The sequence below is a fragment of the Macrotis lagotis genome, chromosome X (assembly GCF_037893015.1).
Source record: "Macrotis lagotis isolate mMagLag1 chromosome X, bilby.v1.9.chrom.fasta, whole genome shotgun sequence".
NCBI lineage: Eukaryota > Metazoa > Chordata > Mammalia > Peramelemorphia > Peramelidae > Macrotis > Macrotis lagotis.
In genome coordinates this window covers 500,910,701-500,936,333 of record NC_133666.1, presented here as the reverse complement: position 1 = coordinate 500,936,333, position 25,633 = coordinate 500,910,701, and the positions used below count along the sequence as shown (strand labels likewise).

General features: G+C 36.5%; 1 protein-coding gene and 1 long non-coding RNA gene across 8 annotated transcripts in view; one reads left to right on the top strand and one right to left on the bottom strand.

Annotated features, from left to right (window-relative positions):
• The window catches only part of ATP9B (ATPase phospholipid transporting 9B (putative)), a 487,939-nt gene extending 464,235 nt beyond the window's left edge, over nt 1–23,704 (bottom strand). For all 5 annotated transcript variants that reach the window (XM_074204072.1, XM_074204073.1, XM_074204074.1 and 2 more), the window contains exon 1: nt 23,554–23,704. In XM_074204072.1, the coding sequence (XP_074060173.1) occupies nt 23,554–23,678 (125 nt within the window). In that variant the 5' untranslated portion in view covers nt 23,679–23,704. The remainder of the gene's footprint in view (nt 1–23,553) is intronic.
• Nucleotides 23,578–25,633, top strand: part of LOC141500677 (uncharacterized) — a 53,469-nt gene continuing 51,413 nt past the window's right edge. Inside the window, exon 1 of one of the 3 annotated variants that reach the window (XR_012471994.1) lies at nt 23,578–24,008. This is a non-coding gene — a long non-coding RNA (uncharacterized LOC141500677). The remainder of the gene's footprint in view (nt 24,009–25,633) is intronic. The other 2 variants (XR_012471993.1, XR_012471995.1) reach the window with 2 other exon arrangements.

The window sequence follows — 25,633 nt, the reverse complement described above, 5'->3', positions numbered from 1 at the left end:
CAATGATCAAGAATAATTCTAAAAGACTTGTGATAGAAAATGCCATCTACATCGAGAGAAAAAGCTCTGGAGTCTGTATGCAAAGCATATATATTCACTTTTTAAAACTTTATGGTTTTTTTCCTTTCTTATATATTTCCCTCTTTAGTTCTGATTCTTCTTTTACAACATAACTAATATGAAAATGCTAAACATAATTGCTATTGTTTTTGTTGTCTGTTCCTCATTCTCAAAGAAGACTATGACATCAGGGAGGTGATGCCATGACAGGCAACAAACTGGATTTGACAGAGCAGGTGCTGGGTTGTCATCCATCTCACTTTCTCCTCCATCTTGGTTCAGTGGCCAGCTATAGCTTAGATTGACTGGAGATTTTCCTGAATGTGAGGCAGTAAGGGTTAAGTGACTTGTCCAAGGTCACACAGCTAGTAAGTATCAAGTATCTCAGGTCAAATTTGAACTCAGTTCCTCCTGGGTCAAAGCTCTATCCACTGCATACCTAGCTGCTCCTAGATTATATGTATATGTATGTGTGTAATCTCTATCAGATATCTCACTGTCCTGGAGAGGGAGGAAAACAAGGGAGGGTAATAGAAAAATTGTGGAATTCAAAAGCTTACCAAAAAAAATGAATATTAGAAACTTTCTTTGCCTGTAATTGGAAAAAATAAAATAAAAGAACATTCCAAAAGAAGTAATTGACCCCATGAAGTTTATAAGCAGAGCTGAGTGCAGGTAGAGGGAAAAAAAGAAAAAAAAGTAAGATTTTAGTTGAGACTTAAAAGAAGCCAGGAAAGCTAGGAGACAGAGATGTGGAGGAAGAAAGTTCCAGGTATGGGAAAGAGAAAATGCAAAGTCCTAAGATGAAATTTCCTGTGCAAGGTAAAACAACAAGGAGGCCAAAACCACTGGATCAAAGTACCTGGAAGAGAAGAGATTATTAGACTGAGAGAGAGATTTAAAAGCCAAACAGACAGTTTTGCATTTGATCCTACAGACAATAGGAAGACACTAGAGTGTATTGAACAGAAGGGTGATATGATCAGATCTGCCCTTTTAGAAAGATCCATTATGGACAGCTGAGTAAGAATGAAATGGAGGAGATCTGAATTAGAAAGACCAAATAAAGGCAGTTAGGTGGTGCAGTGGATAAAGCACCAGTCCTGAAATCAGGAGGATCTGAGTTCAAATAGGGCCTTAAGACACTTAATGATTAGGCAGGTCACTTAACCCCCCTGCCTTGCAAAAAACCAAAAAAAAAAAAAAAAAAAAGAAAGAAAAGAAAAGAAAAAAAGAAAAACCAAAAGCAGTCCACTACAATAGTTAAGGCATAAGATGATAAGTCCCTGCACCCTGATAGGGGCACTATCAGAGGAGAGAGAGAGGGGGGTGTATATTTGAGAGATGTTATGAAGGGAGACAATAGGATTTAGCAATTAATTGGTCATGGGGACCAGTAAATGAGAAAAAGAGAAGAGCAGAGGCTGACATCTAGTTAACAAATCTAGCTTACTTGAAGGATAGTAGGACCCTACTCAGTAACAGAGAAGTCTGGAAGAGGAGGAGGTTTGGAGAGAAAGATAATGAGTTCAATTTGGACATGTTGGATGTCAAGAAAGTGGTTAGAGATGGGCAAAACAGATCTGAGAACACTATGTTAAACAGTAAAAAATGAAAAACAAAAATGACACAGGACAGAGTCATGGGTGATACTTATGATCACGGAATTTAACCCAGACAGGGAATTCAGCAAATGAGTCTGAGAAGAAAGTCAAAAAAGATAACAAGAACCAAAAAATCCTGAAAACAGAGAAGTGAGTATGGAACTTCAAGTAGAAGCAGACCAACAGTGTCAAAAACTGCAGAGGTAATAAATGAGGACTGAGAATAGTTAGATTCAGTAATTTAGATAATGTTAGTAACTCTTAAGAGAGTAATTTTGGTTGAATAATGAAGTCAGAAGCCAAAATGCAAAGAAATAAGAATGAAGGAAATAAAGTATGGAAATCAATTGAAGATGCTTTTCAAAAGAGAATACAGGACAATAGTTAAGCAGAGATAAATGGATCAAATAAGGGATTTGGGGGAATAGGGAAGAAATGGGTGTTTTTAGGTAAGAGAGAAATGAGTAAACAGAGAGATTAAAAATAAATCAGAATAGAGATAATATAAGGGGTTATCTGCTGTAGAAGGCAAACTAGAATAGGATTTCCTGGACTAGTAGGAGAAGGGCCACCACTAACAAGGGTAAACGTTGGCATAGAAAACCAGTTCTGTTTGGTCTCAACTCCAATCCCCTGCCAACCTTGACCACTCAGGGTTCAGATACTCATTGGATCTTTGAAGTTCAAAGTGTTGAATTCTTCAGACCCTTCCAAAGTATCTCAGAAAAGAGTGTTACAGTCCTCGGAATCCCTGAACACACAAACTCTTAGTTTGAACATTACCATACTACACAGGTCACCCCTCCTGGTGGCTTCCATCAGGTTTCTGCCAATTCTGGGGCTTTTTCAAGAAAGCCTGGTAGGAGACAAGCAGCAGTGGAAGTTGCAAACTTGTTTACCTGAGATGGTACTGGCTATATGGATATAAATTCCAGTCTGGGTAATTCTGGGGTAGCGGAAGTCCCTTGTCCTAATTTCACACTCATAGATCATTACTAGGTCTGATGCTAACTTCTGGTTTTTACTGGATTAAATAAAAGAGGGAACTGTACTGTTTCCATTCAGGCAGTCATTTTGGCAGGAAATCTGAGTAGTTTGGTTAGAATGAAGAATATTTTTATCAAAGTGAGTAGACAGAAAAAGTTGGATAGTTATTCTGATACCTCTCTATAGAATGAAATAATAAAATTTGACAGTGATAAGAACTTCAAGATTTGTAAGGTTTTACCTATAGTGTCTTTTTTTTTATCATTAGACAATATTTAGTCTCACTTTTGCATTTGTATCCCCCAGACTGTTCCTAATACATAACAGGCATTTAACAAATGATTGTTGGTTGACTCTATATATTTGTGCAGATGAGGAATCTCAGAGGTGAAGTGAGGTGCCCACAGTCACACAGGCAAGAACTAAATCCAGGTCCCTCCTCAAAACACACCTCCATCTCTTCTTAATATGCTACCCCTTCTCCCTCAGAGAACTTTGAATACCTGAATGCTGAAATAAATTTTCATCTAATACATTGTTAATCCATTAGAATGTAAGTTCCTTAAACTTTTAGTAAGGATATCATTGATATCATCATCATCATCATCATCCCTAGTGTTTATAAAGCTCTTTAATGTTATATATATATATATATATATATATATATATATATATATATATTATCCTGTTCGGTACTATTCAATCCTAACACTTACTATGTACTAGTCAATGTGCTAAGGAATAGGGATCAAAAAAATAACTTTCACAACAATCAATATTGTGTTAACAGGTCCATATCACCACCTGCCTAGAAAGTGGTGATATTCTGCAGTTAGTTTCTCCCTACTCCAATCCACCCTCCTCTCATCCCCTAAAGAGATTTCCTAAAGTGAAGGTTCAAGGAAAGGTCCCCCCCTCTAATAAACTCCAATGGCTCCCTATTACCTCCAGGATCAAATAAAAAATCCTGTCTAACTTCCAAAGTCCTTCATAATCTAGTTCCCTCCTACCTTTTCTGTCATCTTAGACACATCATCTTTGATCTTAGTGACACTGACCTCCTAGCTATTCCATGTACAAGACAATTCATCTCTCACTTCAGGGCATTCTCTCTGACTTTTTCACTGGCATGGCTGGAATGCTCTCCTTCCTCATCTCTGCCTACTGACTTCCCGGGCTTCCTTTAAGTCTCAATTAAAATCTTATCTTTCCTATTGTCTTTATTCTGACAATTATTTCCTCTTTATCCTCCATATGGCTTGTCTCTATATATATTTGCTTACACAGTCCCCCACCCCCACCTCAATTACACTACCTTTTTTGAGGGCAGGAACTGTCTTTTGCCTTTTGTTTATATTCCCGACATTTAACACAACACAATGCCTGGCACAGTAAGCACTTAATAAATGTTTATTGATCTCCTTGGCTCCCAAAACTGACACTGTTCATCAGCTATTACTGTCCCAGGACATTGTTAGGATATCAGTGAGAAGTTCTAATTGTCCTGCTTTTACAAGTTCCTGGGAGTGGGGAGGGGAGAGAATAAGAGAAAGAGGAGCAAGAGTCAAGAGAAAGGAGACCAAGACTGCCTGGGTTCTTCTTCACCCCCCCCCCCACCCCCGCCAAAGCAATTCCTTTTTGAAAGCTTCTCTGAAAGGTTTCCATTCTAAATTATTGGAAGATTAAATCCTTGGGTTCTCAACTGGATTATAATTTATAGATGAGCCACAAGGCAGGACCAAATTTCTTCAACCAATCTGAACATACTTCCTATGTGACTTCATTCCTTTCAAAGACAACTCATACTTAGAATAAATCCTATGACTGATAAGTCATGTGACATGTTGAGGTCCTATTAACTGTTCATGCCTTTAATTGATTGTTCTCACTTGACAAAAGTATCAGCGTTTTGTCATTTACTTTAAGTGAGTCACATAATTTGACTAACTCAATTAATCCTAACCCTACACTGGCAAAACACAATATTGTTTTCTTAAGTCCTATCTTGTTAAATAATTTTTAAGACAGTGATACTGTGCTTATAAAATCTACAGATGAAATAATGCTGGAAAGGAAAATTTGTTGGGTAACAAATTAATCTCCGAGAGATTATATAGAGCAATGAGCAAATATAACAAGATGAGACCTAACAGAGAATAGTTCAAAGTCTTACAATGGGGATCTTTTTAAAAATTGTAGTTAAAGGATGGAGGAGAATGGTTATAACTACAGTAGTTCTTGTGAAAAGATTTAGAGTTTTAGATAAGTGAGTCAATAATGTGATGCAACTTTCAAAAACATGTAATTTTAGCATACATGCAGCATGATGTTCAGAACAAATGCAATAATGTGCCCAATATATCTTTCAATAATTACAACATATTTGTAATACTATTTCGGTTTCAAGGACCGTATTGTCAATACATTACAAACTAGAAATCATCTGAAGTGAGATAACCAAGATAAACATAAGAAGGAGTAACAGAAGTTCAACAAGCTCCCTGAAAAATTCCTCCAAACAGATAAAGAAAAAAATACAAGACTGAATCCTGATGGGGAAATATTCAAGAAAAAAGTCACAATGATTCTGTCTTTCACTAATGGAAATGTGAAAGAACCCCCTGAACTTGTTTTCTTGAGTTATCCTATTTTTCAGAGATGAAGCCCACTGAACTGTGATTTTTTTTTTAACAACTGAATTCTAATAAATTCTCAGTGTGCCCCTTGCACCCAAGTCAGCTACAAACCTGGCTCCAACCAATCTAGCAAAAAATAATAGACTTTATTTAGCTGGAATTCTTTTCAAAAAAGCACTTCCAAGCCCTCCTACTTCCCTCTCATTCCCCCTTCTCTACAACCCCCCTTCTTCCTCCCTTAGATGTAACCCTTAAATACCCAAGGTTTTGCCTACATTGTTGACTCCTTTGTACTCTGTACAAGAGGGGATGCAGTATGTTTGTTTTCTCTTGTAATAAAATAAGCTACTACTCAAGTCTTTTAGAGCTGTGACTGTGGTTGACAGGAGACCTAGAGAAAGTCTGTGGACATCAGTTTAGGATCTGATATTGCCACACAAAATACTAAAAAAAAGGGAAAGACTATACATATCTAAGTAAGAGGCGGTTGCAGTCCAATCAAGAAAACCAAGATCAGAACAGGTGCCAAGTGACAATTTTATTGCCTACTACCCCAGTTCAGCACAGATCCTGGAGTAGAGTAAGGATGCTTGTCCCTAGGAATGGCATTTAGGATAAGGACTAGTCAAAGGCTTTAAAACACTGAATACAATTAGAGTGCTGTGGGGAGGGGGAGAGAGCACAGGACTTAGAAAGAGGAAATGAGAGCTATGGAAGAAAGAATGGAAAGGAAATAAACAACTTAGTACAAGTACAAAGTCTTGCCCAAGCAACAAACCCCCTCAAACTGAAAATATACCCAATAGACAACCAGTGACTCCATGAGACAATAATATTGAGACAACAATATCAAGACAACTTGAAAAAGACTGAAAAAATAATCAGAAGGAAAAAACCAATTATCTCATAGAAAAAGCAATTTACCTGAGCAACTTGGAGGCTCAGTGGATAGAGCACTGGCCCTGGAGTCAGGAGGACCCAAGTTCAAATCCTACACCAGTTACTTAATACTTACTTAGCTATGTGACCTTATGCAAGTCTTAACCCCATTACCTTGCCCCCCCCCAAAAAAAAGAAAAAGTAATTTTCCTGGAAAACAAATGAAAAACCAAATTGTATTAATTTAATACTATGATAAAAAATGAGCAAAGACATATTTCAAAAAATATTAAAACTGCCCATATATCTTAGAACCAGATGGCAAAATAGAAATAGAATCCATTAGTGGTCTACTAAAAAGAAACCCATAATGAAAACTCCCAGAAACATAACCAAAATTTAGAGATTACAGATAAATGAAAAAAAATTATAAGAAACCAGGAAGAAAGAATTTAAGTACCAAGAAGCTGATGAGAATCACACCAGCTTCAGCAACCATTATAACAGATCAAAGAGTCTGGCATAAAATCTTCCTAGATGGCAAACATACATATACATATATATATATGTGTGTGTATATATATATATATATATATATATATATAGTCAAGAATAATTTACCCAGCAAAGCTGAATGTAATTCTATAATGGGGAAAAAACAGATCTTCAATGAAATAGAGTACTCCCCAAGCATTCCTGATGAAAAGACCAGAACTGTATAAAAACTTTAGATTTCAGACACAAGAGTTAAGAGAAATATGAAAAGATAAACAATGAACATAGATAAAAACTAAACAAGATTAATTATTTATATTCTAATATGGGAAAACTATACATATCCCCTTCTGAACTGATTATCATTTGGGATTTGGGTCCATAGTGGGAATCTAATTAGATAGTGGGAATGGTTCTATTATGTTTTCACCTTAAGAAGAGAAAAGAGAGGTGAAGAGAAGAGAGAGGGAAATGAACAGGAAAGGTGGTGGGGGTATGTCATAAAATCCAGGTGCCCAAGTACACATCTATACAAACAAGGAGGGAGGAGTACATTAGAGGAGAAGGGAAAGTAAAGTTGGGGGTAGGGGCGATTAGGTGGTGCAGTGAATAGAGCACCAGCCTTGGAGACAGGAATACCTGTGTTCAAATCCAACCTCAGACACTTAATAATTACCTAGCCGTGTGGCCTTGGGCAAGCCACTTAACCCCACTGCCTTGAAAAATCTAAAAAAAAAAAATGACAAATGAAAAAAATGAAGCAAGTTGGGGGGAAATGATCTCACAGGTGCCCAAGCACACAACTTATTTAAGCAAGGAGGAGGTGGTGAGTAGCAAGAGCTGATACTTGAACCTCTGAACTGGATAAAGCAGGGAAGAAAACACACACACATTCACATTCACATTCTCTCTCTCTCTCTCTCTCTCTCTCTCTCTAGATTTAGGTACAGAAATACATTTGACTTAAAGGGAAGTAGGAAAAAAAAGGTAACGGGGAAATTAGAAGTCAAGTAGATTAAGGGAGGGATTAGTCCTAAGCAAAATAAATTCTAAGGATATATATAAATTCTAAGGATATACATATACATATATATATATATATATATATATATATAAACATAGCTCTTTTTGAGGTGGTAAAAAAAACAAAACAAATTCTAAGGATTTAGAAAGGTATTTATTTTTGAGGGGGCAAAGAACAGGAATCTAAGGAATTGCTCATCAATTGTGGAACTGCTAAACAAGTATATAAACATGATAGGATACTACTGTTATCTTCTAAGAAATAATAAAGGGGATACTTCAAAGAGACTTGTATAAATTTATGCTGAGTAAAATGAACAAAATAAGAACAAATTACAATGCCACCAATATGGTAAAGACAAAACGTTAAAAGAATTAGTAACTGTGATTAGAAAAAATAAGTAACGATGAATCCAAAGGACTAATGATGAAATATGATACCCACCTCCCAGGCAGAATGAAACTATTTCTTTTTATAGCTAATGAGGGTTTTTTCTTTCTTTTCAGGGATAGGGAAGGAAGATAGTCATGCCAACAATATCTTGATTTTCCATTCAGAGGTATTCCTTTGGATTTTTCCAATCTAATCCTAAAAAACCTATCATCCTAAAGGACTGCATCAGTCTTGGAACTCAATCTTCATCAGTACCTCTGCCCTAGGACCCTTCTGACTGGAAAGCCAAGGGAAGAGATCCTCCCAAATCTTCCATTTAAGGTCGCTCAAAACAGTAACCTCTTTCTTTCCCATCTAGTTGCACTTCTCTGAACTTCATGATGCCCCTTGCCTTACACACACACAAACACATTATAAACTCCTTGAGGGCGAGGACTATCTTTCTTTTTTAAATTTGTATCTTCAATGCTTAGCACAATGCCTGGCTCTTAAATATTTATTGACTAGATTTTTAGTGAAGAAAATTTATATAAATATACATGAAAAATGACAGCTAAAAAAACTAATGTTGTGAAGAGAAAGTAGTAAAAACAATCAGAAGCAAAAAACACCTGGCATTTAATCTTTGTGAAATGTTCTTTGAAGGCAGGTTTGGGCTTATTCTTTTTGGTTTATATAATGAAGTGGGACCAACTGATATCAATTATAAGAGATATTTAAATTTAAGCTCAATACAAGCAAGTATAAATCTGTAAATATATAAAATTTAACTAAATTTAACTAAAACACCATTTACCAAAATATGTTTAACTGTAGTGTTTGTAGTATAATTATATATAATAGTAATACAGTAGTATAATTACAATGAGCAATATACAAAGTGAACTTTTTCATAAAGTTTTTACATTGATATGCCCTATCAAGAGTCACAATTTTAACAAGTGCACTGAATAAAGATAATGATTTACAAAGATCTTGTTTAGTAACCTTGACTTCAAAAATGCAGCCTCTGAACTGGGAAGCAATTTATTCTATTTCAAAAGCAGTTTTCCCATTGTGTTATAAAATTTTACCTCAGTATTTAAAAACAATAAGATAATGAATAATGGATTTTTTAATAGCTAGAATAAGGATAAAATCTTAGTTTCTTTGTTGCTTAGTGTGACACACACTTAATTGGTTTGTCACTCATGGGAAAATCAACGTTTCAGGCAATTAAGTGTAATCCTAGAAACTTAAAAAAAAGGCAGTGAAAACAATGTGAACAAAGAAGATATCAAAACTCACAGCAAGAGTGCTACTAAAGGAAGAAATCTTGACTACAACATGGCTGCCTTGGGTAAAATAGTAATAATAATATTTAACAACTTTCAAAAAGAAAATCCAGTGCATATCAAAGACTATAATTTAAATGACTAAGCAAAATACAACTGTTTTAAATTCACTTTGGTTCTAATTAACCTACCTTTAAATTGTTTAAATGTTGATAGCGATTCTGGCCAACAAATTCACATAAAAGGGTACATTAACTTGGTATCATACATGACTGAGACAAATATACATTTTTCTTGACTATATATGTATAAGCACAGAAACAATATATGTAGAATACACACCAACATAATTAAAATCCTGAAAGTCAATACAACTAACTCTACTCAGTAAGGGAAAATAAATTTACACTACCCTACAATGCTAGGGCTATAAATTCTAGGTCTAAATAATTTTTCATAGCTTAGCAGCCCACAAGTTTTGACTTTACTTATCCTCATTTTCTACAGTAAAAAAAAAAATCAAGCTCCTTAAAAAAATGCAACTAAACTAAACCCATAAAATGAGTGAAATCACTAAAAGAAAACAAAACAAATTTGCACTCTCAGTCCAACCAAACTTCTTTCACCAAATTTTTATTTGTAAACAGAGATTCTAGGTTCAAATCCCACCTCTGTCACTTGCCCCACTCTGTCACTGACTACCCAGGTGACCTCTACTATTAGTCACTGAACACTAATCCTCAGATTTCCCTGGTTAATATAGATTTGCAAAATAGAGAAAAAAAATTATAACTAGACATTAGGAAAGAATTATCAAAATTATTACTCCTTGTAGATAATACTATGGTCACTTAGAAAACCCCAGAAAATTAAAGAATTAAGCCAATTAATTGTTTCAGCAAATTAAATCTACAAAAAATCTTCTATAACTTCTACACAGAATAAAAAGATAAGAAATATTCCAATCAAGATAACAAAAATCAATTAAACATCTGGAAATTAACCAAGACGCAATCAACATTTATATATCTATGGTCACATAGCACTATTTACAATGTGTGTGAAAAAAATACACTAAACAAAATCTTCAGAGACTAGTCTGAGCAAAAGAAAACTTTTTATTTGCTTTTCTAGAGAGAAGGGCATACTCCAAGTATTTCACAAAGGCAATGAAGATCAAGGAACCACCCCTAACTGACAGTCAAGCAAGATTATATGGCTTAATGTGTAACCTCCTCCCTTCCTATCCTCTCTCTGTGTACACTCATTGGTTAGTCTTCAGAGTTACAGTCTACTTGCAAAAATCTAACCCAGCAACAAAGAAAAGAACGAAAGGTTTTCATAAAATATTACCTCACCATGAGAATAACCTTCAGGATTATAACTATCTTATTGCAGTAATGTCTAAGTCTAGTAAAAATAAATTTATCATAAAGTTATGAACTTGCCTTGGAACGCAAAGTCTTTCTAAGAACAGTTTACTATTCTCCCGGTTAGTAAAAATATCCTTAATGAGAAAACAGGTGACCTTACAAGTCTCATTTAGAATATAAGACCTTTCTTCTAAGAATAATCCAAGAATAATGGCCTGTTTTTCTTACTATTTCTTAACCCTGAGAGGACTTCACTAGGAATATTAGCCCTAAAATGGTTTTATTGGGAATATTCCACTCAACACTCATCAAGAAAAATATAGTTGAGATACTTATTGATCATGGTTAAACTCTGCCAATGTAACAAAAACGAAACTACTACCTAAAGTAACTGAATGCTATAAAATTTGAAAAGACACAAATAGGTATGTAAAATAACAAAAATGATATGACATACTAAAATTCTTGGAATATAGCTAAAGTTGTATACAAAGATTATCTCAGAAATTTTACAATAATAAAATAGAAAGAAAAAAGAGAGGGATAATGAAGTATGCAATCTTAAAAACTAGAAAATCAATCAAACAAATCCAAATATACAAATTAAATCTTGAAAATTGATAAATACATAAAAAATAAAAAGACTAGAAACATTCAATTAAAAGATAATTCTTTGAAAAGATTAAGATTAATCTAGGTCTTTTAATTTTTTTAAGAGAAAATCAAATTACCAAAGTAAAAATAAAATCACAACAAAAAATTAAAAAATTATCAAAACTTAATACACATAATTACTTTCAAGCAAAATCAAGAATTTAAAAGAAATGATGGCTTACTAAAATAAAATACCCAGATTAACAGAAAATAAAACTGAGATCTGACATAACCCATTCTAAGAAAAGGAAATTGAACAAAAATATAAAGAACTACCCAACAAGGAGAAAGGGAGAAATTTTATCCAAAAGCATTGTTTGGGAAATTTTATCATGAGGCAAAATGCAATATGCCACAAAAAAAAATTCTGTAACAGTGAGTAATATAACATGTACCAAACTTATTTTTTTAGATAAATATGGTCCCAAAATCTAAGCCAGAGAAGGTAAATGCAAAGAACAAGAACCATAGGTCAGGTCAACATCACTAAAGAACAGTCATGCAAAAACTTCCAAATGAATTCTTGGTCAAAAAAGAGTATACAAAAATATATTCATTATGGACAACTTGGATTTACACCAAAAAAGTAAGGGATGGTTCAACATGAGAAAAACAAATTAATGTAATCACAGTTTTTTAAATATTCCAACCCATAAACCAAAAGGTAAAAAAAAAAAAGTTCTGATGAAGCACAACACTCATTTATTGCTTAAAAACCCTAAAAATCATTGAAACACACTGGTCACTGTTAAGTGTAATGCTGGCATCATATTCCATGGGAACACAAAGTATTCCCAAGAAAAGCAAGAATGCTCCCTTTCTCCACTCTTACATGACATAGCTCTAGAAGCATTAGTTATAGCAATAAAAGAAATAAATGAAAGGCATAAACCATTAGAACAGAACAAAATAATCCTTAAATACAAAGCACAACATTGTTTAGAAAATTCTAGATAATTAGGGGAAGGAGGGAGAAAGGAGTGAGAGAGACAAAACAGCTTCAGTAAAGTAGGATCCAAAATAAATCAAAAAGAAATAAACATTATTCTAATATTTAGCACAATAGTAATTACTATTAATAAACTGATGAAAGATTTCTATAAAGCAATAGGAAGGATTAATAGAAGAAATCCCATTGAAAATAACTCTAAAACATACAAACATCTGGTATTGAACCTACCAAAATACACTAAAGATATATAAATTCAATTACAAAACACTTTTTAATAAAAAGAATTAAAAACAAAAATTAAAAAATAAAATGAAGACTGAATTAGATGAACCCATAATTTCTTCACATTTCTAAATCTATGATTCGATCAAAGAAAAAAGAAAAGGATCCATATGACCAAAAATATTTATAACATTTCTTTTCTGAGGGCATGCCCATCATGGGGAAAATAGTTGAGCTAGTTATATTAATGTGATGGAATGCTATTGTGCTAAACAAAATGACGAATGGGGGCAGTTAGGTGGCACAGTGGATAGAGGACTGGCCCTGATATCAGGAGGACTTGAGTTCAAATCCAACCTCAGACACTTAATAATTGCCTAGCTGTGTGACCTTGGGCAAGTCACTTAACCCCATTGCCTTGCAAAAAAAAATAAATAAATAAGAAATGATGAGTGGATGGCTTCAGAAAAACCTGGACAGATTATATGAACTGATGCAAAATGATGTGAGCAGGACCAGAAAAATCTACACAGTAACAGTAATATGATAAAGATGATCAAGTGTTTTAGTTTTAAAAAAAAGTTAACTCTGATCAAGACAATGATCCAGGGGCAGCTAGGTGGCGCAGTGGTAAGCGCACTGGTCCTGGAGATGAGAGGACCTGAGTTCAAATCAAGCCTCAGGCACTTAATAATTACCTACCTGTGTGATCTTGGACAAGTCACTTAACCCCATTGCCCCATAAATGAAATTTTTTTAAAATGTTAAAAAAAATAAAAAATAAAAGACAATGATCCACCACCACTCCAAAGGACTCATGATGAAAAATGCTATTCAGATCCAAACAGAAACCAGATGGATGCAGAACGCAGATAGAAGCATATTTTTTCCTCCCCCCCCTTCTGTTCAGAACACAGCTAAAGTGGAAATGTTCTACAATGACTTCATAAATATAATGGGTATCATATTTTTGCCTTATCAGTGGAATGGGAATAAAAAAATTAGGAAGCAGAAGTAAAAATAATATTTTTAAACCACAGAAAGATGAATAAAACTATAATCCTAATGATACTACATTTGAGTTAATAAATGGTAAAAATGATCAAAAACAGTAAGGTATGATGAATGGAAAATATTGCAATTTACATTATTTCTGGTGAACAAGGGCCATGATATTTTTCAAAATAGTAATAGTGTAATATATCAAAATAATTATTACATATTCATAAATAAATCATAAGGGTACATCATAAAACACTGTATATCAATAAGGAATCACAACTGTATCATTATAGTCCCAAAGATCATTCTGCTTACTGCCTAAGTGTAATATGTATACCATATTTCCCCATGTATACAATGCACCTTAATTTTGGAGCCCAAAATTTGAAAAAAAAATGTATTACATAAAGTTATTTCATCATTAAAGTCATAAAACTTCTCATCACTGTCAAAACTCCCACCCATTAGTTTGTCCTCATCTGTGTTTGATGACAAATCACTGTCTTCATATATTGCCTCATCCTCAGTTCCATCTATGGCAATGGAAATGCCACACTTCTTAAACAAGTTGACACTCAATCTTGATATTATCCCAGCACTGTAGGAAAACCTTTTCTGAGCCATTCCTGGGAAGACTGTGGCAAAACGTAACCTATTCTACTGGTAACAAATGTAAAACAACAAGCACAGAAAAAGTGGGAAATGCAAGTAAAAAAAATCTACAACCACTGTATAAGATGGTCCCAGTTTTTAGACTCTAAATTTTTCAGAAAAACGTATATTTTATACATGTAGAAATACAGTATGTGCCATTCCATCTGAAGGAATTTCAATTTCATCTATATCATCTAGCATAAACTCAAAATGATGTTTAATTCACAGAATATACAAGGTCATTAGCTGGATCCCATTCTCTTAGAGCCCCTCCTAGTAGCATGTTGCAGTATAGTCTACAGCCTTCCTGGAGTAGAAGCTGATAAACTAACTAGTATTTCTCAATTATGCCAGTTCTGGTGATTGGAAGGCAGAACATCTATTTTCAAAGGAACAGCAACATCTATCTTATTTAGGTATTTATTCATTTTTAAATTTTATTTATTTAAGGCAATGGGGTTAAATAACTTGCCCAAAGTCACAGAGCTAGGCAATTATTAAATGTCTGAGGTCACATTTGAACTCAGGTATTCCTGACTCCAGGTCCAGTGCTTTATCCACTTTGTCACCTAGCTGCCCCCAATATCTATCTTGTCCAAGAATACTGAATCCAATCGTAAGGCCTCCCCCAGCCCTAGTATTAGTTAAATTTGTTTTTTCCTGGCACTTTTCAATTAGTCTAGTTAGAATAGTATTAAGCCATCAGTTAATAGCTATATTCAGTTAAAGACCACAGTGGAAAAGATGTGTGGGAGTATTTCACTTAATGCCTCACAATGACAGCAATTGTGTCTAGAGTCAAATTTCATAGTCCCATTTAATAGGATATCATCCAGGCTGGCTCTGTGAATGAATCACCCACCTGTAAACTGTGTAAAGTTCCATTAATTAAAATTAATTAATTAAATTTAAATTAATTCAAATTAAAATGGAAGCAGCAGCCACTGAGGTAACAGAATATAACTTTTTTTTGGAAAAAAAATTTTTAGAGTATTGAAAATAATGTCAGAATATTTACCCTTGAAACTGAAGTTAATAAATACATAGGGAATAAAGGAAACTGTGCTCATCATATTAAGGTTTCCACTATTACCCCTCTTTACAGGATGAAATTTCAAAATTCATGTAATCTAATCCAATCCATACACTGTGGATAATATAAATAGGAACTGTATGATGAAAAAGGGTTAAAGGTACCTATTCTAGCTTACAGGAGGTAGCTAAGTGGCTCTGTGGACATGTTAGGTCTGGAGTCAGGAAGCTCTCAGTTCAAATCCTCCCTCACACACTCAGTAGCTATGTAACTCTAGGCAAATCACTTGATCTATCTGCCTTAATCCACTGGAACAGAAAATGACAAACACTCCAGTATCTTTGCAAAGAAAATCCCATTCCAGGTCATGAAGAGTTGTACACAAATGAACAAAAGCAACAACAAATTCTAGTTTATAGATTCTGAATAAAAAAAAAAAATTAGAGATCACCTAATTCAGTCCACTCATTTTACAGATGAGGAAACTTAAACCTAAAAGAAGCGGTTTGTTTATCCAAGTTCATACAGCTAATAAGAAGCAGAGTTGGGACTTATTTAAATCCTCTCTTCTCTCTCATACATTTCACTTACATTTTTCCATAGTAATCTTGAGCATTAGTCCCAGAATTCAGTTAAAAACTAAACATAAAACCCTTATTCACACCCCACAATCCAGTCACATAGCTGCTTAAAATTGGTATTCCTAAAATCAGATTACATGAACTTCACTGCTCTTCCCAAGAATCAAATACAAATTCTTTTATTATTTTAAAGTCCTTAGCCTATTTTCCAGCCTTCTTACACATTACTCCCCTTCATTTACTCTGGTCCAGCCAAACTGATCTTTCACATCCTCAAACACAATTCATCTGCAAAGATTTGCACAAGCTGTTCCTCCTTTATGGAATGCATTTCCTCAACTCTATATCCTAAAAATCCTTGCTCCCCCAAAAGTTCAGCTCTAATGACAACTTATATATGTGTTCTTTCCTTATCTCACACCTATCTGATTGACTAATGACAGAAAAAGAAAATAACAAATGTTGGAGGAGCTAAGGAAAAACTGGTTCACATAAGACACAAATTGGTGGAGTTGTGAACTAATCCAACTAGTCTGGGGAGCAATTTAGTACTACACCCAGAGGGATTTAAAGTATATACGCTTTAACCCAGCAATACTCTACTAGGTCTGTATCCCAAAGAGATTAAAAAAGGAAAAGGACTCATATGTACAAAAATATTTATAGCAGTGTGTGTGTGTGTGTGTGTGTGTGTGTGTGTGGTAGTGGTGGTAGCAAGGGATAGAAATTAAGGGGCTACCCACCCCTCAGTTGGAGAAAGGCTCAACAAATGGATATATAACTGTGATAGAATTCATCATGCCATAGGAAATGATGAGTCCTTGCTTTCATAAACACCTGGATTTACATGAACGGGAAGAGGAGTGACAGGAGAACTTTGTACACAAAGCAACATTGTAAAATTATCAACTGGGATTGACAGCTTTTCTCAGAAATACATTCAAGAAAATTCTAAAGGACTTATGCTGAAAAAATGCTATATACCTCTAGAGTATGAACTGGAGTTTTGAAAGCTTATTGAAGCATACTTTTTTAAAACGTTATTTTCTTGGGGGGGTTGTCTATTTTTTCTTTCACAACACGATTAATATGGAAATGTTTTCCATGACTACACAGATATCATCTATAGTAAAATGCTTACCTTCTCAATGACCATATGGGATCACAAAGTCAGGTTAACGACTGAAAAAAGACTAAACAGCAATAAGTTTACTGCAATGCTTAGCTTAGATTTGAATTTAGGAAAATATTTTGCCACTGCTACTTGTTTTCTTATGCAATCATTCCAAATTAGCCTAACCTCTCTAAATCTCAGTTTGTTCACTGATAAAATGGAGATATTAAGCAGCAGGGTATAGAGAAAATGCTGTAAACTTTTTGAGGTTTTTCTGCACTATGGAGGGTGTTCTCCATTCAATCTCCATTTCCTAAGTCATGTTGAACTTTTGGTCACACTTTTGAGGCAGAAGGCCTAGTACACAGTATGGAGACTGTCACCCAAGCACAAAGAGTACAGTCTTAGTCACTCCTTGGGGAATGCTCCTGTGGCATATGCACTGGAGAATATCTGAAGCCAGGTGCTAAGCCACTCCTCAAGCAATATCCTTGGTCCCACCCACTGGAAAGGTGTTTGAGTGGCCTTCTATCTCCCTTCAGTCTCCTCCAATTTCCTCCTCCCCATCACCTGCTTCCCTCTCTTCTTTTGCTCTCTCCTCTGGCTCCTTACTACTCCTTTCCCAGCTTCTAAATTACCAGTACATATAGCCTCAGCTCCATGTGACTGGATCCATATGGGTCTAAGTCCAGCCACATCTCATGATTGTTTTCCTTCCCTTTACTCTTGCCCCTTTCTTAAATGTCTTTGTTAGTCACCTTTATGAACTTTTAGTGAGTTGGGAACACTTTGTAGTAACCTGGGAATCTGTAGTGCAAACTGTGAATTAATCCTTTCTGACCAACAGGCTCAGATGGTCTGTTTCTAAGATTTTCACTTGGAATGAATCTTTTAAGCCCCCTCTCCCTGAGGGCATTTTCCTGGTATCAATAATATCTATCTCACAGATTCAAGACCTTAAATGACATATGTAAAATGATTCAGAAATTTTAAAGTACACTCTGTTGATTATTTCTGTTGTTACCCACATATTCTAGTAGGTAGATGTTGGGGTGGATCTCAAAGTCAGGTAAACTTGGATTCAAATCCTGTGCTGGTCATATATTGGTTGTTGACTCTGAGAAAGTCACTTAACTTCTCTATGCTCCAAGCAATTCTTTAAATTGCAAATAAAGTGACAATTTGAAAAAAGAAGTGCATGACTTCTTTGAACTTCGATCAAAAAAAAAATCAGTTATTAAAGTCTTGAAAAAAGTTTTCAAGTTTTTAAGTCTTATTTTCATTATTTCTTTGAGAAGACTGAATGCCTCAAAAATGTAAATATAAACCCTCAAGGGTCTCTTTGGAAACTTTTTTTAAAAAAGGAAGCAAGGAGAAATATTCCATAATTGTGCCAAGGGTCACTGAGGCTTCAAATCAGTTAATCTTTTCTATCCCAATTTCCAGAATAACTAAATGAAAAGAAAGAGGACAGGAACAGAAATAGTTTTCCTTTTCCATTTCTGTGAGTCCTAAAGTAGGATAGGTTAAGCCAGTATTATTTCAGAAGAAATTAAAGCTATATATAATAATATGAAAAAAATGTTCCAAATCAGTATTGATTATTAGAGAAATACAAATTAAAACAACTAACCTCAAACCTATCAGATGACCTATAAAATGACAAAAAGGGAAAATAATCAATGTTGGAGAGGATGTGGAAAGATTAGGACACTGACATACTGGTTGCTGGAGTTGTGAACTAGTCCAATCATTCTGGAGAGCAATATGGAACTTGCCCCAAAGAGCAATAAAACTGATCATACCCTTTGATCCAGCAATACCAACACTAGGGTCTATATCCAAAAGAAATCATGAAAAATGGGAAAAGTCAGGGGTAGTTAAGTGGCGTAGTGAATAGAGCACCAACCCTGGAGTCAGGGGGACCTGAGTTCAAATCCGACCTCAGACTCTTAATTAAAAACCTATCTGAGTGACCTTGGGCAAGTCACTTAACTCCATTGCCTTGCAAATAAAAACAAAAAATGGGAAAAGTCCCATATATTCAAAAATATTTGTAACAACTCTTTTTATAGTGACAAAGAATTGGAAATTGAGGGGATGCCCATCAATTGGGGAATCTTTGAACAAGTTATGGTAAGTGTATGAATGTTATGGAGGACTATTATTCTATAAGAAACAATGAATCATCGAACTCTAAAGAAGAACGGAAAGAACTACATGAACTGATGCTGAGAGAAAGGAACAGAACCAAAGAGAACATAGTACACATTAACAACAACACTGTGAGTTGAACAACTATGAAGGATGCAGTTCAGAGATCTAGGACAACCCTGAAAGACCTGAAAGACAATGCCATCCACATCCAGATGGAAACAGCAACAAAAACCCAGAATCTAAATGAATACTCTGCTCATTTTTAAAAAATACTTCTCTTATATTTTTCCTTCCTATCCTATGGTTTTCTTTCTTTTCTCTTGGTCCTAATTCCTCATATACAAAATGACTAAGATGTGAAATGTTGAATATAAGTGTACATATACAACATTTACCAGTCTATCTGTTGATAGTGGAAAGGGAAAATAGTAGAAAAATATGTAACTCTTATAAATATGTAGGTGAATGAATATTTTTTCTTTTTTTATAAAGATTTTACTTATTTTGAGTTTTACAATTTTTCCCCAATCTTACTTCCTTCCCTCCCACCCACCCCCAAAAGAAGGCAATTTGTCAGTCTTTACACTGTTTCCATGGTATACATTGAACCAAATTAAATGTGATGAGAGAGAAATCGTATCCTTAAGGAAGAAAGATAAAGTATAAGAGACAGCAAGATCAAACAATAAGATATCAGTTTTTTTTTTCTAAAATAAGGGTAATTGTCCTTAGTCTTTGTTCAAACTCCACAGTTCTTTCTCTGGATACAGATGGTATTCTCCATTGCAGACAGCCCAACATTGTCCCAGATTGTTGCACTGATGGAATGAGCGAGTCCTTCAAGGTTGAACATCACTCCCATGTTGCTGTTAGTGTGTACAGTGTTTTTCTGGTTCTGCTCATCTCACTCAGCATCAGTTCAGGCAAATCCCTCCAGGCTTCCCTGAATTCCCATCCCTCCTGGTTTCTACAGGTGAATGAATATTGAAAGGCTTTCATGACAGGCAGTATAAAATAAAATATCAAAAAAAAAAAGATTTCCTGTCTTCCCCAGACCTAACAAAAACTCGTTCATCATCTAATACCTGCCAATATCAGACACTTGATACTTACTAGCAGTGTGACCTTGGGTAAGTCACTTAACTCTGACTGCCTTGCATTTAGGGCAATCTCCAGTAGATCTGATTCTTATCTGACCACTGAACCCAGATGACTTTAGAGGAGAAAGTGAAGTTGGAGACTTAGCACAGCACCCCCTCACTCAAATCCAATTCATGTGCTTGTCATTAGTATCACCTCCCTGATGTCATGGTCTTCTTCAAAAATGAAGGACAAACAACAACAAATTGCCAGGATTCAGCATGGATTTAAGAGCTGAAAAGAGGCCTCAAAGGTTATTCTAGAATAACCTCATTTCATAAATAAAAGCCAGAAAAGTTAAACTATATTGCCAAAGAGGTCATAGCAACACAGCACAGCTTAAATTGAACCCAGGTCTTCACACTCTAATTACAATACTCTATTAATTTGGCAGTTAGTTCTACTTCAAAACAAACACAATGTGCAATTCTGAAAGAGTGGTATAAAACATACATATATATATATATATATATATATATATATATATATATAAAAAACATTTCCAAGTGGTATAAGTAGCAAAAAAAAATTCACATCTTTATATAAAAGATACATCACAAATTCAATAATTTCTTTATGAGGTAAAAATTGGTGTTTTTAGAAAGAACTAGCAGCTAAATGTAAATTTAAACAAACCAAAAAACTAATGTCTGGAGTATGTTGGCAACAACTGTGCAGACATTTTAATTACTTAAAGTGATAAAAATCATATACTAAAGAAACATTTATTAAAATACCTACTAGATGTCAGGCATGTATGTGCTAAGCACAGGAGTTCAAAATGATCCAAACAACATTCCCTGATCTCAAAAAGTTCATAATCTAAAAAGAGACAACAAGCAAAGCTATAACCTGGGTGAATAGGGAGAAAAATAAGAGTTGGGAGGCACTAGAATCAAAGATTGATTGGGGAAGTCTAACTGGGGAAGATGGGATTTTTACCTGCAGTTGAAAAGTAGCCAAGTTAAGGAAGGAGGTATTCAAGACATGAGGATAGCCAGAGAAGAATGCCCAGAAATTTTGTTGGTGTGCAAAGAGGCCAGTATGGGAGAAAATGGTATAAAAAAACTTCCTAAGAAGTCAGGGGATTAGGTTATAAAGGGTCTTAAATAATAGAGAATTCTGTATTTGTTTCCTGAGTTAATGGAATATGGAGGTGATGTGGTCAGAGTTCTACTAGTTGAAACTCTCTGTTCAAAGCAGAGCAGCTAGAAACTGCAAAGGACATTGGATCTCAAGGAAGAAAATTAAATTCAAAAAACATTTTTATAAAATGCCTACTCTGTGTCAGGCACTCTGAAAAAACAAAGTACAAACTTCAACCCTAACACTGCTTCTTAATAAAACTTGAGGGAGTCCAGTTGCAAATTCTCCTGGACTGAACAATACCTAAGGTCAGTGTCTGGTCTCCTAAACTTAAAGTGAAAAACAGATTAGAAATATGACCCTCAAACAACTTCAAGTCTCAAAAGGGGAAAATAGAAATGGTGCCTGCCCTTGATCAGAAGTCCTACTCTGAAGAATAAAATGAAAACAGATATGGAGATAAGATTTAAGTTGATAATGCATTAGAATATGTATCTTCATCCAAGCCACAGACTGAGAAACTCTATTCAACAAAAAGTGAAATTTATTCACCAGTAAAGGAATATCTTCATTGCAACATTTTCTTCACAAATTAAAACTACAGGCAATAAATCATAATAGTAAAAATTATGATTATGTATTTAAAAAATTTGAAGAGTATGTAATAATCTAGCTTAAAGTAGAAGTCAGAAGAGTAGCTACAACCAGAGTTTTTCCATTCCATCACAGACTTCTCTCCCTACCCTTTCTCAGAAATGGAAGAGGACATCACCAGAAAAAACACTGAACATAATCATAGAGCCCAGTTCCATTTTAAGTTGAAACTCTAATTAAGAAAAGCCTATAAAAATTAAGCCTGTCAAGATTCACAGTAAACTGAATTATGTTAAAGAAAGATTAGAAATTCATGAAGTAAAAATCTCAATGACTTCAAAAGAAATTTTTTTCCTTTAAAAATGTTTTATCTAGTTTCATCTACAAAAAAAATAGGCAAGGGGTGGCTAGGTGGCGCAGTGAATAGAGCACCTGCCCTGGAGTCAGGAGTACCTGGGTTCAAATCCGGTCTCAGACACTTAATATATTACCTAGCTGTGTGGCCTTGGGCAAGCCACTTAACCCCTTTGTCTTGCAAAAAAAAAAAAATTTAAAAAAAAATAGGCAAGCCAAAAGAGGTATGATATGACTGCTGTAATATACTAAAGTGGCAGAAGGTAAGTAATAAAGTAAAAAGAACACTGAAGAAATTAGGAGTCTCAGACACCGCATAACTTTTTTAACTATCACTTTTCTAAAATGGAGGACTGGCTTTCTTCAAAGTATAAAACTCTTTTGGGAAGGCGGAATAGTATAATTTTGATACCAATCACTGTAGATTTCAAGCCTTTAGTTTGACAGGTGAACTAAGAATATGATTTTGTTCTTTACAAAGTACTTTGCAATTACAAATTGAAAAATAAAAATGTCTCTTTATAAAAGCTGAGCTGTTGAAGAACTACACTTTACAAAGGTGAGACCACCAATTCTTTCATGATTTTACCACGGACTGGGTACTTTTTTTTTTAATTAAAAGACGTACTTGTCCGAGAGGGAAAGGGTATATGGGTGAAAAGTCATCGAAGGAATCTGCTCGGCAAGGGAACCCGCGCCGTATTTCAGGGTCAGACAAGCATCTGTAAGGTCGGCCAAAGAAGGCCACTTAATGTTTACACCTTTGCTTTCCGAAAGGAAAGCTACTGGAGGCACACGGGGCCCGGGCCGGACGCCCCGGGGCCAACACCGCACACTCCGGGCCGGACGCCCCGGGGCCAACACCGCACACTCCGGGCCGGACGCCCCGGGGCCAACACTCCGGGCCGGACCCCGGACTTGCACGCTCGCCAGCCCAAGGACCTCCAAGTCTTGCCCCAGCGCACGGACCCTCCCAGGAGCCTCCCGGCTGGGCTCCGGCCCCTCTGGACGCACCACAACGAGGGCCACGGGCTTCGCGCTGCCCCGGCGGCGCCCGCCCTGCCCCCTTCACCTCCCCACGGCGGGGCTCCGAGCGAAGCCGCGATGAGGCCTAGCCGCGCGGCCGGCGGAGGGGGCGCCGGGGCCCCGCGCCGGGGATGCTCCGGCCGCCGGGTGAGCGCCCCTCCCGCCCCCGCGCCCAGGCCCGGCCCTGCCCGAGGGCACCCGGGCATCGCGGGCCCCGCGGGCAGGGGAGGAGGGCGTTGGACCCCGCCCTCGCCGTTACCTGCTAGGCCGCTCGCCCCCGGGCCCGGACCCCGCGGCGCTGTAGTAAGCCGCTCGCTTGCGGTTGGCGGCTACTGCCGCCACGACGGCGCTGCGCACCGGGTACAGTGGGATCTGCTCCGCCATATTCCGGCCGCCCCCTCCCGCGGCCGCCCGCCGCCGCCCTCTCCCGTCCCCTCCCCTTCGCTTCCCTCCGCCTCCCTCCCACAAGGAGGAACGGGCGCGTGACCCGCACGCGCACGCCTCGAGGTGGCGTCCAATGAGAACCTGGGCCCCTCCCCGCCGGCCGCTGCCCGGATGACGTCACGCGCCGGCGCCCGGGCTAGCGAGAGGCTGCGCGCAGGCGCCGCTCCCGGAGCCGGAGGAGCTTTGGAGGAGCTTTAGAGGAGGCGGCTGAGGCCGCCGCCGGTGGCTCGCTCATTCGATCCTCACCCTGGCTTGGGACTCAATTTTGGGGTATGTCAGCCTTTAATAATGATTGAAATGCTTCTTGTCTCTGACACTCTCAGGGCACAGCTCCTAAAGACCGGCTGGAGGCCCCCCTCCAAGCAGTTCCCATGTTGCAACTCTGTTTCTGACTTCCACTTCCTTCTTGGAGGACGGTACATAGGGTCCGGTCGAAGGGGAACAGTAGTAATAATAATGTTTTTCATAACTATATTCCTGGTAAAAAGCCTGCTTTCTTTACAACGGTATTCAGTAGTCAATGACTTCCCGTCCATATTTATTATAAACTCAGGAAGACAACGATCAAGATACTGGAATATTTGTCCAGTCCACTCTGTATGTCTATCCAAGAAAGAAAAGCTCCTCCCATAGACAAGATAGCCATGTATAAGGATGCTCAACTTCATAGAATGGCCTCCTGGGAAGTTTAAGATTTTGTTAAGTATATTCTTTTCTTCCCTTGCTGCTGTATAAGTGTCCTGATCTCCCTCAACTGGGGGTGGTCCTTACCATAATGGCCTCCAGCTATCCCCAGAGAATAAAACTTCATTTCTGTCATTTTATTTTAACCCTGTATTTTTAAGGTTTACAGGTTTAGGTTCACAGCCCAAAGGAGAAGAAGGCAAACAAAAAACAATTGGTAATCTCAAGCTCTACAAATAAAACAATTCTTGTCTATTTTGTAGTAAAACCTTGAAGCAAATGTTTTGTTTTATTTTCTATTGGGGCTTCCAGAATTAATTCAACTAGCATATATATATATATATATATATATATATATATATATTAGTTCAACTAGTATATATTAATTCAACTAGTATATATTAAGCAATAAATATGGGCCAAGCACTGCTAAATGCTTGGGAACACAAATGTAAGTAGAAAGATAATAAATAATATAAGTAGAAAGATGAATCCCTGAATTAAGACTAACAGGGTAGATTGATTTGCCCAAGGTGTGACAGCAACCATATTTTCCCATGTTTAAGACATACCCTTTTTCAAAAAATTTGAGGTCTAAAAACAGTACTTACTTGCATTTCCTGCTTTTTTGCACTTGTCTTTGCACTCATTGTTTTGCATCTGTTATTGATATATTAGGTTACATTTTGCCCAGAAATGGTTCAGAAAAGATTTTTGTACAGTGCTGAATTCAAGTTCAAGATGATCTAGTTTGCAAAAGTTAATGGAAATCATGCTGCTGAATGTCAGTTTGATCCTCCTCCAACTGAGAAAACCATCCAAGACTGGCCACAAAAAGAAGAAACCCTATTGAAAAAGCCCTGGCAGAAGAAGACCACAAGAGGCAAGTCAGAAAAATGGCCTGATTTAGAGAGGGAATTGAAGAAATAGGCTGAAGAGCAAAGGACCATTGGAATTCCTGTGTCCACAAAGATGGTTCAGCTTCAGGCAAGAAGAATTACTAATGAAAAAGAAGTGATTGATTTCAAAGGAGGACACAATTTGGTGCTTCAGGTTCATGAAATAGAATGGACTAAGCATGTGTACAGGCACCAGACTTGCCCAAAAGATGCCTGAAAGCTGTGAGCAGAAGGTCCTTGAATTTCATCATGAAAAAAACTTGAGTTCAATAACTTTATGTAGTACTTTTTTTTTTTTCAAATTTCAGGCCC